The sequence below is a fragment of the Cottoperca gobio genome, chromosome 22, assembly GCF_900634415.1.
Source record: "Cottoperca gobio chromosome 22, fCotGob3.1, whole genome shotgun sequence".
Taxonomy (NCBI): Eukaryota; Metazoa; Chordata; class Actinopteri; order Perciformes; family Bovichtidae; genus Cottoperca; species Cottoperca gobio.
This window is the reverse complement of record NC_041376.1, coordinates 1820649-1834641: the sequence shown is the minus strand read 5'-3', so window position 1 is coordinate 1834641 and position 13993 is coordinate 1820649. Positions and strand designations below refer to the sequence as shown.

The 13993-nt window shown below is 39.4% G+C and overlaps 1 protein-coding gene across 1 annotated transcript in view; it reads right to left on the bottom strand.

Annotated features, from left to right (window-relative positions):
* Window positions 1–261: 261 nt before the first annotated feature.
* vps39 (VPS39 subunit of HOPS complex) overlaps window positions 262–13993 on the bottom strand; it is a 38473-nt gene continuing 24741 nt past the window's right edge. Inside the window, exons 25-36 of the mRNA XM_029461158.1 lie at window positions 13607–13747; window positions 12431–12572; window positions 10618–10704; window positions 9626–9699; window positions 9003–9219; window positions 7384–7512; window positions 6793–6895; window positions 6479–6521; window positions 6191–6340; window positions 3073–3207; window positions 2833–2924; window positions 262–2278 (exon numbers count right to left, since the gene is read on the bottom strand). Of these exons, the coding sequence (XP_029317018.1) occupies window positions 2197–2278; window positions 2833–2924; window positions 3073–3207; window positions 6191–6340; window positions 6479–6521; window positions 6793–6895; window positions 7384–7512; window positions 9003–9219; window positions 9626–9699; window positions 10618–10704; window positions 12431–12572; window positions 13607–13747 (1395 nt within the window). The 3' untranslated portion in view covers window positions 262–2196. The remainder of the gene's footprint in view (window positions 2279–2832; window positions 2925–3072; window positions 3208–6190; window positions 6341–6478; window positions 6522–6792; window positions 6896–7383; window positions 7513–9002; window positions 9220–9625; window positions 9700–10617; window positions 10705–12430; window positions 12573–13606; window positions 13748–13993) is intronic.

The following is a 13993-nucleotide window of genomic DNA, read 5'->3' as shown; positions in this document are numbered from 1 at the left end:
GACCAAACTATATTTTCTCACATTGTTTTAGTTTCATGAAAGTTCAACTTGAATAAGAATCACACTTGTAGCGACTTAATCTAAATGTGAGAAGAAGAATTGAATTCACAGCGGGGATATTTACCCTTCAACGTGTATGGAGAGCAGCGGACAAACTAAAGGTCGGGGTTAGGTGACCTTCTCCAGACGTCTTGGTGTTGAACGGCTGCAGAAACACGTCAGTAGAAGCAGCGTGAACAGACAGCGTGGTGTCACACAAACACCAGTGGAAATGCTTCTTTATTACGGATTAAAGCCAAACAGACAGACGCACAGAATCAAATAACTTCAGTGAGAAACGTGTGATTAAGGTCTTTGTAACACAGCGGGACAAATGGCCCCCCTGAAACTAAACTACATTGAGAAACAGTCTGAGCAGAGGACGTGTGCAAACCTTTAAAGAGCACGAGAGACTTGATGACGACGATGCTACAAACTTAAAATGTTTCTGGACTTAGTGGTTAAAAGACACGTTTAATGTCATGTCAACAGAACATACATTCATTGCTTGTATTTAGTTCTTCAGTGAACTTGGGAGCGACGGCCAGGCGGACGGTAAACAGACATCTTGGATCAATCGTTCCTTCATCGTCCGTCACGTCACTCCCAGTTCTCCTCACGCACACGTGTGATTTGACAATAAATAAAACATCCGTCCACTTTTAAAGTGCTGTACGTAACTTTGTGATCAATCTCAGAGTGACTGTAACTTCCTCCTAAAAAATAAAAAGTTGAAATCATAAGAAATAATGACGGAGACTCGTCTCTCTGCTAATGCAACAGTGCTGCGATTATTCTAATTATTAATACAATTTGTAGGAATAAAAAGCAATTTCTCCAAGCGCACAGTGACGTCTTCAAGGAAAACAAATTCTCACATTTAAGAAGATGAATCAGTGAATTTGGGCATTTTTGCTTTAAATAAAAAAAAGACCGAAATTATTAATTAATTATCAAAATAGTTGCAGATTAATTTAGATAATAAATCAAATAATTATTGCAGCTTCGTCTTTAAAGCAAAGGATTGTGATTATAAATCATAATTTCAACTTGTTATGCTCAAACGTTACAGTCTCACTTTAAAGTTCTACTTCCTAAACTTTAATGTGCAGGAAACAAAAAATGAATTCAAAAAGGTTTGACGGCGTATCAGGGCCACCGCAGGTATAATATATATATTATTTATTTAATTATGGAGCCGGCGGAGAGGGTTAATATTCAGAGAAAAGAAGGTACCACATCGCTACGGAAGTATTTCCTTATTGCTGAATATAATCTGAGCGGTCGTCCACTACAGGCATGAGAGCGGTGACATGAAAGAGTTTATAATCTCAGAGAATATTCAGTAAATGAGCACTTTAATCCCGGAGAATATCTTTATATTCTCTGGTAGCGTTAGGATTATTTCCAGGGCCTTTACCCCCCCCGTACCCGGATTGTTTTTATTGTTTTAACCTACAATGGCCGTAACACACCTGTACAGAACACACGAGTACTTAAAAAAAAGACATGTATGATAGAAATCATTCACTCTGTGAGAACATCTTTACGAATAATGTTAGAAGCCTCACGTGTTTAAATTAAAATACAAAAGCTCACGGAGAGACGAACGCTGTTTCTGCTCGTCAGTACCGACACATGCTAACAAACAAACGTACAATCTTCGTCACAAAAAGGCATTTGAACTGTTCTCCTGCGGAGCGTATACGGCATGTCAAGCAGTGCGACGGGAGGAGTGGGAGACAGTGAGAGGCAGGAAACCAAAACCTCTGGAGAGCGAGCACTGACTTCCTCTGGCGTCTGACACAAGCGCCCATTTTTCTTGCGAGGCGACGTGAGGGGAAGTGAACCTCTTCTAGCGTTACAGTGACACATGCTTTTCAAATGTCAGACTCCCTCTTTATTTCTCCCTCCTGTAGAGCGACCCGGACATTCCTCCTGTTACTTCATGCACACACAGAAAGAAAGTCTCAGCCTTTGATTCCTCGCTCTGCCCGGCGTGCAGCACGACGGCGCCCGAGGTGAACTCAGGTCAGAGGAAAGTCTGCACTTCTTCAGCCTGGAAATTAACCTCGAGCACCTCCAACCTCCCGATGCGCTTCTAGTTCAAAATGTCCGAGCGTTGAAGTCCACAGAGCGCGGGGGGGGGGGGGGCAGTTACTGCTCAGTGGGACACACGGTGCGGTCTTTGCAGCAGAAGTAATGCACCACCACGCCGTTGGGATACCTGGCAAACGCACTGAAAAACAGAAAGATGAATCATTAAAGTTAGAAGAATTCAAAACGAACAGAAAACAATCTGAGAAAGAGAGAAGTCACGAAACACGGACGCATGAAGAATTGTGACGATAACTCTCAACGACTAAGAAAGAGTCAAAGCTTTGTCATTAACTTAGAGTTTGTAAAATGTGGGGGTGACAAACGGGTACGGGTTAGGGTTAAGGGCAGAAACTAATTATATAATTACATGATCTAATACAATATCATGCTTAACGGTCATCATAAATAAATGAGACATTAAATATATAAATGTTACAATTATTTGTGCATTTTATATTTATTCATTCATTTAAATATATAAATATATAAATATATATATATATATATATATATATATATATATATATATATATTCTCCATATACTCAAGAGGATGTGCAATAATTAGAATAAGAGCACAAAATAAGGATTAGAAAAATAAACACAAGATAAAAAAAATCTATGAATTAATGCTATATAAGTATTAAATATTTTTAAACAATAAAAATGAAATGTAAATCCTACACTGAGTTACCTGTTTCCTATTTTCTTCTTGCAGACTCTGCAGGTCTTTTCTTCTGTGATGACACATTTAACCTGCTGGTGGAAGATTCTCTCCTCCTGCACCTGAGAACAGAAACCATGTGAGATGAGACAACCAGGTAAAAAGACAGACTGAGGACAACATGTTGTGTGCCCCTCTGTTTAGAGGAGCATCATCAGTTAGAATCTATAAATAAATAATCTAATGGACATGAGGTTGTCCAGGACTCACCCGGAGGAACTCGGCCTGCAGCAGACTCTTCAGCACCTGGTTGCAGCGTTTCCTCTGCGCCTTCTCTTCCAGGACGCTCTCCAGGAACACCCGGATCTCTCGGATCTGAGTGTTTGCCGGGAGCAGATTGATGGCCTGGAAACAAAACAAAACAAACAGAGGTTTGTGAAACACCGCTGACCAGACGTTATTCTGTGTTTGCGTTATTTAAAGCTCGGGAAGAGAATTTATTTATAGCAAACAATAAATCAAAAGCTCCGACAGGTTTGGGGAGCGGCTTTTTAAATGACTCTAAATGATACTTACATAGCGTTTGTTATATTCAGGTGCCTGTATGGGAGTTTACATATTGGATGAAGTAGGGGCTCTTATTGTGAAAGAAACAGGAAGTGTTGCATATTAACTTCTTGCTGGTTTCTAAAAAGCTGCCTACCCCATCTTTAATATGACATGGCGTTAACAACATCGAGACAAACGAACGTCGGAGCCTTCAGTCGCAGTTTGAGGACGTTCAGCAGAACAAGGATCCGGATCAGCGACCTCGAGGTTCCGGATGTTTGTTACTGGAAAGCTGCAGAATCGTCTGTTTGGGGAATTGTAATGAAATTCCTCTTCGTCGACATCTATTGTGCTGAAGTGCCGTTGAACGAGGAGCCTGTCGCTCATGTGGGGCTTCTCATTAGCCAGACGGAGGAAGTGCTGGGGAACTCGTATTTAATTGGGACGTCCCACTTGTTCCCAACTACTCGTAAACAAACCAACGTTATGAAACATGAACGTTGAACATTTGTTGTTTCCAGGTTCTCAATAATTACAAATATCTGTAACTTTTATTCTTGTATTTTAAACCCGTCTTATTGTAACATGTTTTTGTCTTTAGTTAATGTTTTAATTGTATTTAAATGTCATTTTATGTTCCTAATGTTTTTTGTAAAGCACTTTGCCTCGTTGTTGAAATGATCTCTATAAATAAACTTTCATGAAGACGCGACAGAGTTCTGGAAACTTGACATTTTATAGACTTTAATTAGAAATATTAACAGACAACTTGACTTTAGTTGCAGCTTTAGACAAAATGTATCCACACAAACTGAGAACGCTGCGAATGTTGGAAGGTTTTCCTGAAGTTTTGTAAAGTCTCGTCTTATCGCCTCTATGCTCTGTGGGCCGTCTGGGCGCGAGGCCAGGGGAGATGAAAGCACGGGGCCATTAAAGTCAATGAGGGAGCGCAGAGTGGCACAGGAAGACAAGACGGAGAGCGTCCCGGCGGTGGGACCTAAACACTCATATAAACCTGCAGTGTTCCTCTTGAGAGACTCTTCATTTGAGATGTGTGGTGTGAGCACAGATCAGCGCTGCCTTTCACACACAATCACCTCCACTTTAAATCCCAGGCTGCTGTGGAGGATGACGCTCAGAACTGATACACTTCTTCGTTTTATGGATGGAAATATTAACAGCGACACAGCGGAGGCGTTTTCAAAGACTGTGTTATGTGAGAAGAAATGTAAATAAAGGATATAAAACCAGCTGGTGACACAGACTGTGGGAAAGAGCTTCTGTAGCTGGGTTAAATCAGAAAACAATGTAACTTTATAAAGCGATCCTTAAAGGGATAGTTTGGTGTTTTTATTAAGTGTGGTTGTGTGAGATACTTTTACAATTTATATTAACCCGAAGATCTGGATCGATCAGGTCGGCTGAACCAGTGATCTCCTTCAAGTCATTTATTTAAACGTACTTTTATCACAGAGCCTTTCCTGATTTTAATTCAGTTTTAATCTCCTTTGAAATAAATAAAAATAAATATATATAAATAAAATAAATAAATAAATATATATATATATATATAAAATAAATAAATAAATATATATATATATATATATATAAAATAAATAAATAAATATATATATATATATATCTATCTAAAGAAATAAATATATATATAATAATGGTTTTCTATTTTTTACCTTCTTATACACCAACTTGTTGATGGTTTATGTCTGTTATGTTATATTTTGTCTTCTTTGTGAAGCACTTTGTAACTTGGATAGTGGTCTATAAATAAAGATTATTATTATTATTATAATTATTATTAATTGTGCAGGTTTATGCTCAATTTATTCTTCTTTTCCTTCGGTAGGAAGCAACCAGAGTTTTACGCACATTACTGCCACCTAACCATTGATGTGTTTTCTTGCACCAAATGCATGACTGCAATGCATTGTGGGTGATATAAACCTCTGCAGTGACCATCGTTGTCGACCTCCCTCAGCTCTCCGAGGGTCGATCTCACCAAGTTCACTTCGTCAGGGAACGAGACCGATGATGGCGGTGAGGGGACGTCCTGGAGGGTTTGATGAACGACTAATGAAACGCAGCCCCTGAACATGAATAAGTACCTCATACAACTTTCTGTTCTCAGGTAGTTGAGAACTTTAATGAAAAGAAGCTCATCAGAAGATGAATCCGCACCCTGCTGGATCTTCTCTATCTGTACCAATCCCTCGCATCTCGCTCTAAAAACAAACTGAATCAGATCTTTAAACAACTTGTGTTCAGTTCAGTCGCTGATGTGATTTCACTCCAAATGACTCATTTTGTGAGAGCGCGTGTCATCGTTAATCATGTTATTCCATCTCATCTCTTTTAATCCGGCCCACTCTTATCAGTTCCACTCTCACGTCTCGTCTGAACTGCCAACGATTACAAAACTTATAATAATAAAGCCCTGCGTTGAATTAGAAACTCATTATTGCGTTCTGATTTAATGAGCAGTTTGAAGATGGAGTTCAACAACATGTCAGAAGACTTAAGTACTCGTTTAGTTTTAATGCAGCGACATGTTAAACTCCGACAAGATGAATGGAAGTATTTGCAGACGGGGGGGTTTGTTGTTAAAGCCAAGTGAACAAGGTTTGGGAGACGTTTTGGCATCCAGATTTGAACTCTTGAATATCAAACATGTTTGAAATGATTTGCGGCGACTTCGATGATTCGCGGCGACTTCGATGAGTCTGCGAACGGGTCGGGAGGTTTGAGACTGGATCTGTGAACCCCTCACGTTACCAGGGGGGCATCGTGTATAAAGCGGTCCCCCTGCTCTGCTGGTGTTTACCTTGGTGGTGTTGAGTTCGCTGTGGTGCAGCTGCAGGACGTGCAGGGCGGCCTGCAGGTTGGCCTGAGGCTCCGACAGCTCCATCTTGACGGGCCCCAGGCAGTGCACGTCGGGGGGCGACAGGTACATCCGCAGCAAAGACAGATAAACCTGAAGGGAGCAAATAAGTACTTCACTTATCTGATGTTGTTGAAGATACACAAACACAGGACTGCATATAATAACACAGACACACACACACACACACACACACACACACACACACACACACGATTGAAAGCTACTTGCATCTTTATTCCCTTCTGAACTGTTGTAGTGGCTGTGACAGTATCTGCAGAGCAAAGACAGAACATGAAGTTATGCTCACAGCGCTGCAGCGAGATAATAACAAGTCACATGATCTGTTTCACTTGCAATTAAATAGGATTTCTGGGCCACAAACTCTTCACTTCTTCGTCACAAAGCTACAGTTTTGAACTCTCTTACAGTCAGAGATGAGGTCCCCATCGTTACTCAGGTTAGCTGCAGGAGTTAGCTAACATCTGCCATCCCCTCCCCCCCAGTTCTTCTGCAGGATCATGTGTGTTTGCAGGAGTACTCACTCTTCAGCCATGCGGGTGTCTTTCAGGATGTGCACATAGATAAAGAGCGCCTGCTCGTGTTTACCCATCCGACCCAGAAGCAGCGCCCGTTCCTCCAGCAGGCCTTGGAGACGGAAAACGAGGTCAAAGGGAGCAAGTTTAACCAAACGTATATAAGTGGAGTGAAAGCTTCTTTTATAACCCAGAACATGTGTACACGAGGGAACGGGAAGTACAGGATACTGTGCACAATGTGCTATAAAAATAAAACTGACTTGACATTTATACTGATATTAAAATCTGGGGTGGACTTTATCAACAACATGTGCATACGTGTGTGTGTGTGTGTGTGTGTGTGTGTGTGTGTGTGTGTGTGTGTGGACCATCATACTGGACCTACTTTATGTTATTCCTTCTTTTTCTACTATTTTATTGTTTCTTATCTTCTGTACTTTATTATAAAAGATATAAACATTGTAGAAATGTTATCGTTTGATCAACATATGTAAGCACGTGCACATCAACAGATAAAGACATTACATTACAACAGGATCATGAGCGTGTGCAGAACCTCCTGCTTTGTGTGCGCCAGCAGAGACGTCGTGTTCTCACCATCGAAGGGAAAGTCACTGATGAGCCTCGACGGTTCGTAGCTGGTAGAAATATCCAGGAAAGACAGAAGTTTGTTCCTGAACTCTCCCAGATCTCCTTCCTCCTTCCCCGCTGCAACAGCTGGAACTCCTACAACAGCACAGAGGTTTGAATCACAGACGACAGAAGATCCATTCATCTGCAACTATTTCATAATCCACTAATAATAATAATAAAATAATCATTAAAAAGGGAATATTTGCTGCTTTTCTTCTGTGATAGTACATTTCATTTCCTGGAGTTTTGGACTGTTGGACAGAAAACATAAGTAAATAAATAGTTTTTATTAAATCCAACATTTTAATAAAAGCTTAAATGATAAAAAGTTAACGGTGTTAAGCTTTGAACCGCTCGTAGCTCTGTACACTTGTTTGTATTGTGCAGCGTGCGTCACAATGCTGATTGACAGTTTGTGGTGGTAACACGCTAAAAGAAAAGAAGAGAAGAAGGAAGAAGAAGAAGAAGAAGAAGAGAAGAACGAAGAAGAAGAAGAAGAAGAAGAAGAAAAGAAGAAGAAAAGAAGAAGAAGAAGAAGAAGAAGAAGAAGAAGAAGAAGAAGAAGAAGAAAGAAAAGAAGAAGGTTTGAAAAGCGAACATGGAGGTAAATCATGCAGGTTTTCCAATATCTAAAACTCGGCTTTCCAAATGTTTTTATTGTTTCACTAAGAAGAAAACTCCACTGTGCAACATTTGAGGTGAAGCTAAAAGTATTCCTGACACAGCAACTATAATTAATGCATGTGAAACTGAATAATCTGCGATTAATCTCAGAGAAACAATATGTTAATATCCCGGGCTGTGTTCTGCAACATGCTTCATGACACACGTGAAGCAACAAGCTGCCAAAGGACAGATTTATTCATTAGTTTAATTCTCAGAGTGCACATTAACGACTACAGAAATGTAGCCGTCCGTTTATTTCAACACGCCTGGATGATCATTAAAAGTCACAAACAGACGGTCGGACTTCATAATTAATTCCAGACAGAAGGTTTCATCCGCAGAGCAACGAGAGACGACGAACTGAAACCATCTGCAGCGCTGTGATCACGTGGAAATCCTACGATAAGTTAGAATCATTTTGTTTCTACATCACGACGCAAAGACATGGCGGCCGCAGGTCAACATTTAGGAATGGAGGAAGCAGAGGTGTGGACGCATGTAGGCATAATGTGTTATAGTATGTTTAAAATGCATTATAGACACGGATATAGAGACACAGAGGAAGGTTTAGTCGACTGACTCGTACAAAGAATGATGAAAAAGCTCCAGGTTATGTGTCCATGTGCTCATACGTTTCAATAACACAATATAAAGCATTTCATAATGACGTCTACCATAAGTGTCACTCAGGATCATTAGAACTCCCATAGTTCTAATGCATTATATTATTTAATTCAGCATTAAATAAAGAATACAAAGACTAAGAGGGGGCCGCTCTACTCCATTCCTCTAATTACAAATATGTTAAAAATCATACTTTTTAAAGAGGTAGAAATAATAATAATAATAATAATAATAATAATAATAATAATAATAATAAGGGGCGGCAGATCCTAACTTAATTCTCCTCGTCGTACCTTCTGGCAGGGAGTTGAGGTACTGCTTCATGAGGCCTTGAACCCTCTCCAGGTAGAGCTGGATCAGCACATTGTGAAACTCCGGGCCTTTATCGTCCCACACGTAAATGATGTGCTCCAAATATGGGATGGCGAGCTCCTTGAAGCCCTCCTTCAGGAAGTTCAGCACCTTGTCTCTGGGTAAAGTCTCCACCTCCGTCAGGTCCTCGGTGAAGATCTGGACAGGAAGAGATGTTTACACCTGCAGGAGAGCTTTTCTCATGTGGACATAAAGTAGAGTCCAATTCAAGCACTTTCAAGGTACATAAAACAAAACATCTCCAGACTCTCGAAGCCTTTTTCATCTCAACTGTAAAGTTTACAGGATTCCTTTTTATCCACAGCACTCAATATATATAGTCACTGTTTATGTTCCCAGCTGTTAACATTAACTTTAAATGTTTGGATCATAATGATAATCTTATGAAACCTTTAGTTTGTACATTCATCCTTGTGAACGTGAGGATATGGGAATAAAAAAAGGTATAAAGCTTCCATCTGTGACCAAACAGCAACAAATGAAAGAAAGCAAGTCACAACGTTCATATAGAAACTAATAACTCTTAATAACATTGTTATTTCACCTTCAGGCCGTCCTCAGGACAGATCTTCAACACCCAGGGAGAAAACTCCACGATTATTCCCAAGTTCTCCACTCCTGTGAGTTACAGGAGACAACGATCAACTTCAGCAACGACGCTCAGAGGAAACGCAGCAGAGCATCAAACTCAGAAAAGCTCCTTTAAGAAGGCGACACATGCGGACGATCCACGACGGATCATCACAGCAGCTGAGGAACGCTCTAATCTTTTAATTACAGCTTCTTCTGCTAAATGTTCACCAATGAAGAGCGGCGACATTCAGTCAATTCATTTTCTTTGATAATATTTTATTATCTTAATAATTTAAGTCATTAAAGCAAATCTTCAGCAAAAAGTTTTTATTTTTTAAAGATGTCATTTAGAGTTTTATCTATAGACCAAACTCTAATATATATATATATATATATATATATATATATATATATATATATATATATATATATATATATATATATATATATATATATATATATATATATATATAATTCATAATTAAAATATTTGTTAGTGGTAATTATTAACAAGTACTAAATGTATTATATAAAATGTTATAATGTGTACAGCACTAATAATAAAATAATAAGTCAATATTATTATTGATTCTTTTCATTGTTTAACAGAAAAATAAGTTTAATCATCTATCATATACCATTTATTAATAACGGTTATATACTACGGGTTATAATGCCTTTCTTTTGTCTTCATGCTTTTAATGTTTTTGTAAAGCACTTTCAATTTCCTTGTTGTTGAAATGTGCCGTATAAATAATACTCATAAAATAAAACACACACAAATACAGTTACAAAGTAAATACTGACACAAACCGCTCATCGAGTGCCAGACACATGAAGACCATTCATTTCCAACATACACAATCAATCAGGGTGAACGTTTCCTCAGAGCCGCTCCCAAAATCACCCTGACAAATGACACATCTCTCTGACACTAAGTCGAAACAGACGGGAGGTCCTTACCCAGTCTTTGGAGGTACTGCACGGTCCGCTCGTGGCCCTTCAGCGGAGAGTTGGCCTTGGTGGATTGATCCAGCAGCACCTGCAGAGCTGCGGGAGGGAAGAATGAAGAAGAGCAAACATGTGAGTGACGGAAAAGCAGCAAGATGTCCTCTGCACGGTGTTACGTAACTCCTCTGCCAACAGAAGTTGGATGAAGTGCACGCACGGTGTTAATTGGCGGAGGAGCAGCTGGTTTGAATTGTCGGCGAAGACTCGAGCAGCATTACATCAGAATCACAAATTGCAGCAGTTCGATTAAAACCAGCCGCGCTCACAGCGAGAACTGTACGAGGACGGCGAGGCAGGAAACCTCCTGAGATGAACTGTGCAGATTACAGCTTCCACACAGGTACAGAACTGCTGCTCAGTGACGCATCAGGGAAGCATTCAGCATACGACAGCTCTGGTATTAGAATTAGGAGGTAATGAGGAGGCTGCTGACAAAGGCCGACGTGGGTCTGGCATCAAGTGATCCGTCATTTAACAAACGAAACCCCGAAACTCAACATCCAATCTGAGAGTGAAACGTGGAGCAGATGTTTGTGTGTGTTTTCATTGTTGTGTGTTCAGTTGTCATGCTGAGGTCGGCAACACATGAAGCACGTTCTGAAGAATGAAAAGTAACTCTGATATCAGTCGTGATGTGTAATCTGCTTCTAGATGATTCATTCCTACCAGGGGAGCAACTAACCATTATTTCCATTAGCGATCAATCAGCAGATTACTTTACAGATAAATCTGTAGTCCAAAGTGAAGTTTATAAATGTCTTGTTTTGTCCAAAACACAAAAGATATTCAATTAAATGTGATGTAAACCAGAGAAAAGCTGTAAACCTGCATGTTTGAGGCTAGAAACAACATTTAAAAGACATTTCTGCATGAAAAATGACTTTAACGATTAACCGATCATCAAAGTAGTTTCAAGTATCTGTCTTTCCATCGACTGAAACAATTAGTCGACTCATTGCAGCTCCATTTACCACATCCAAAGATGTAATTACAAAGTTAAAAGTTGAATAAAACTGCAGCTCTGACTCTGTAGAAACACTCTGGTACGAGTAACAGCTACAAAAATATTAACAGCTAAATGTACTTAATCAAAAGTAAAAGGACAACTTAGTGTTATTTTATTATATATAGAAAATTCATGTTTTACTACGTTTGTTAAACTACTAGGGAGGGAACGCAGCACGAATACTGCAGCAAGGAAGCAGCTTTAATCAAAACAACATGGCCGTACACACACACACAGAGAAAGAGACTATTAATCTAATGTACTTGAATGTTAACTCACACTGTAGCTTTATCCTCATATATATATATATATATATATATATATATATATATATATATATATATATATATATATATATATATATATATATATATATATATATATATATATATATATAGATATATATATATATATATATATATATATATATATATATATATATATATATATATATATATATATATATATACATATATATATATATATATACATATACATATATACATATACATATATATATATATATATATATACATATACATATATACATATATATATATATATATACATACATACATACATACACAACAAAAGGAGGTAAAGTAACCAAAACCATATGAATGTATAATATAAACCTTAATCTACAAACTATCAGCAAATCTAGTAGAATAAAATGAACATTTTCACATTGAACACGGCTGAATACTTCATCGTGATGTATACGATATATTCCTGATTCAGCAGCAGGCAGACGTTTACCTTTCTGGTGCAGGCCCTTCTTCTCATAGAGAATAATGAGCTCGCTGTACTTGTGCGCCTTCTTCAGGACGTACTCGCTCTCCTCGATGTGGCAGTGGTTGTTCTCCAGGCGCAGGAGGGGGGACACCAGGGCCACGTTGGTCTGAAGGAGGATTAGAAAACATGAGCACACATTTCCAAACTTTAATCAATTCAAATCTCAGGTTGTGTTTCATCCTTCAGTGTGTTTATCATTTAAATAAATATCTGGTGTGTCATCCCTCCAGGTACTGAGCTGTCTGCCCTCGAAGTTCCTCAGATTAAATATTGCTTGTTCCACCTCCAAAAGGGAAGCACCTGCGGGCGTTTGTTCCTGGACGCCACATGGGTTGGCTCGACTAAATGTCTAAAAGACGGTTTTGCTCCAAACCGTCCTTTGGCTGCTTACACCTGTGACCTCATCCCGACACGTTACTTTTCTTTACCCTGAATGAGGTTTGACACGCAGGTCGCCTGGTGAAGCGAAGGTTTAGCTTTGTTGCTCAGACTTCTCCCTCCATGGATCAAACGGCACGTAACTGCAGCTCCTCCACCGAGAGAATCTGTCAGTGAGCGGCCAAACGCACAACCCATTTAGCGACGTGTGAGGCAACGTTAACCGCCTGCTGCTGCTGCCAGAGCGTTCTGAATGACTTTCTTATGATATCATACCATTTCTCTGAAGACTGCCAAGTTCTTCAGAGCCAAGACTTTTATCATGAAATATTAACGCTGGGATCAGGTTCACTGACAACTGCAGGTTGGTTGATTAAAGAGTAGGACATGAGTCATGAGAGGCATTAAGGAAGAGAGAAAGAAACAGCTTAAGATTAAAAAGTCTGTTTAAAAAACTCTTCTCATGATGAGTGAGAGAAGGAGAGGCTGAGGGAGGGAAGGGATACGAAGGGGAGATAAAGGTAGAAACTAATGTTCCTTATCTGAGCTGTTCCAGTGTGAGAGAAATGTGACACCTACTGACAACATGACAGCATACAATAAACAGCAGCACTTTTTAGAGGCCAGTAGATCAGTAAAGAGCAACACCTGGTACAGAGTGTAGTTTACAAGACTTTGAACTCATAATTATTCTTTAAAAGTGGCAGTTTGGACTGAAGCGTCTCCGTTTATTAAGGAAGCAAAGAAGGATAGTCTGCTTACGTGCAGGTAACACTTCAGCAGGGTGGTATCGATGATCTGCAGGAGCTTCTTGCGGCTCTTAATGGTGGGCGTGCCCTCCATGAGCGGAGACGTTATAGAAGGGTCGGAGTCGTTCAGCTGCTTCACAAGGTGGCTGCGTTTCTGAGGGGGAAATAAATAAACCATTAATAATATTGTATTACACCAGTTATGTTGACCCTCACTCTTGACATGCTTTTATTACTACACAACCTTTGTGTTCTTGTTCCTTTTACTCTCATTCAAAGCCTAAATATTTGCTGAGGGACTTTATGTCCCGTCTTAACCTTGAAAGCACCCGCTACTAAAAGCTCCACGACCATATATGGGCTGTACATGATCATATCTCTACAGATTTCTTAATAAGCT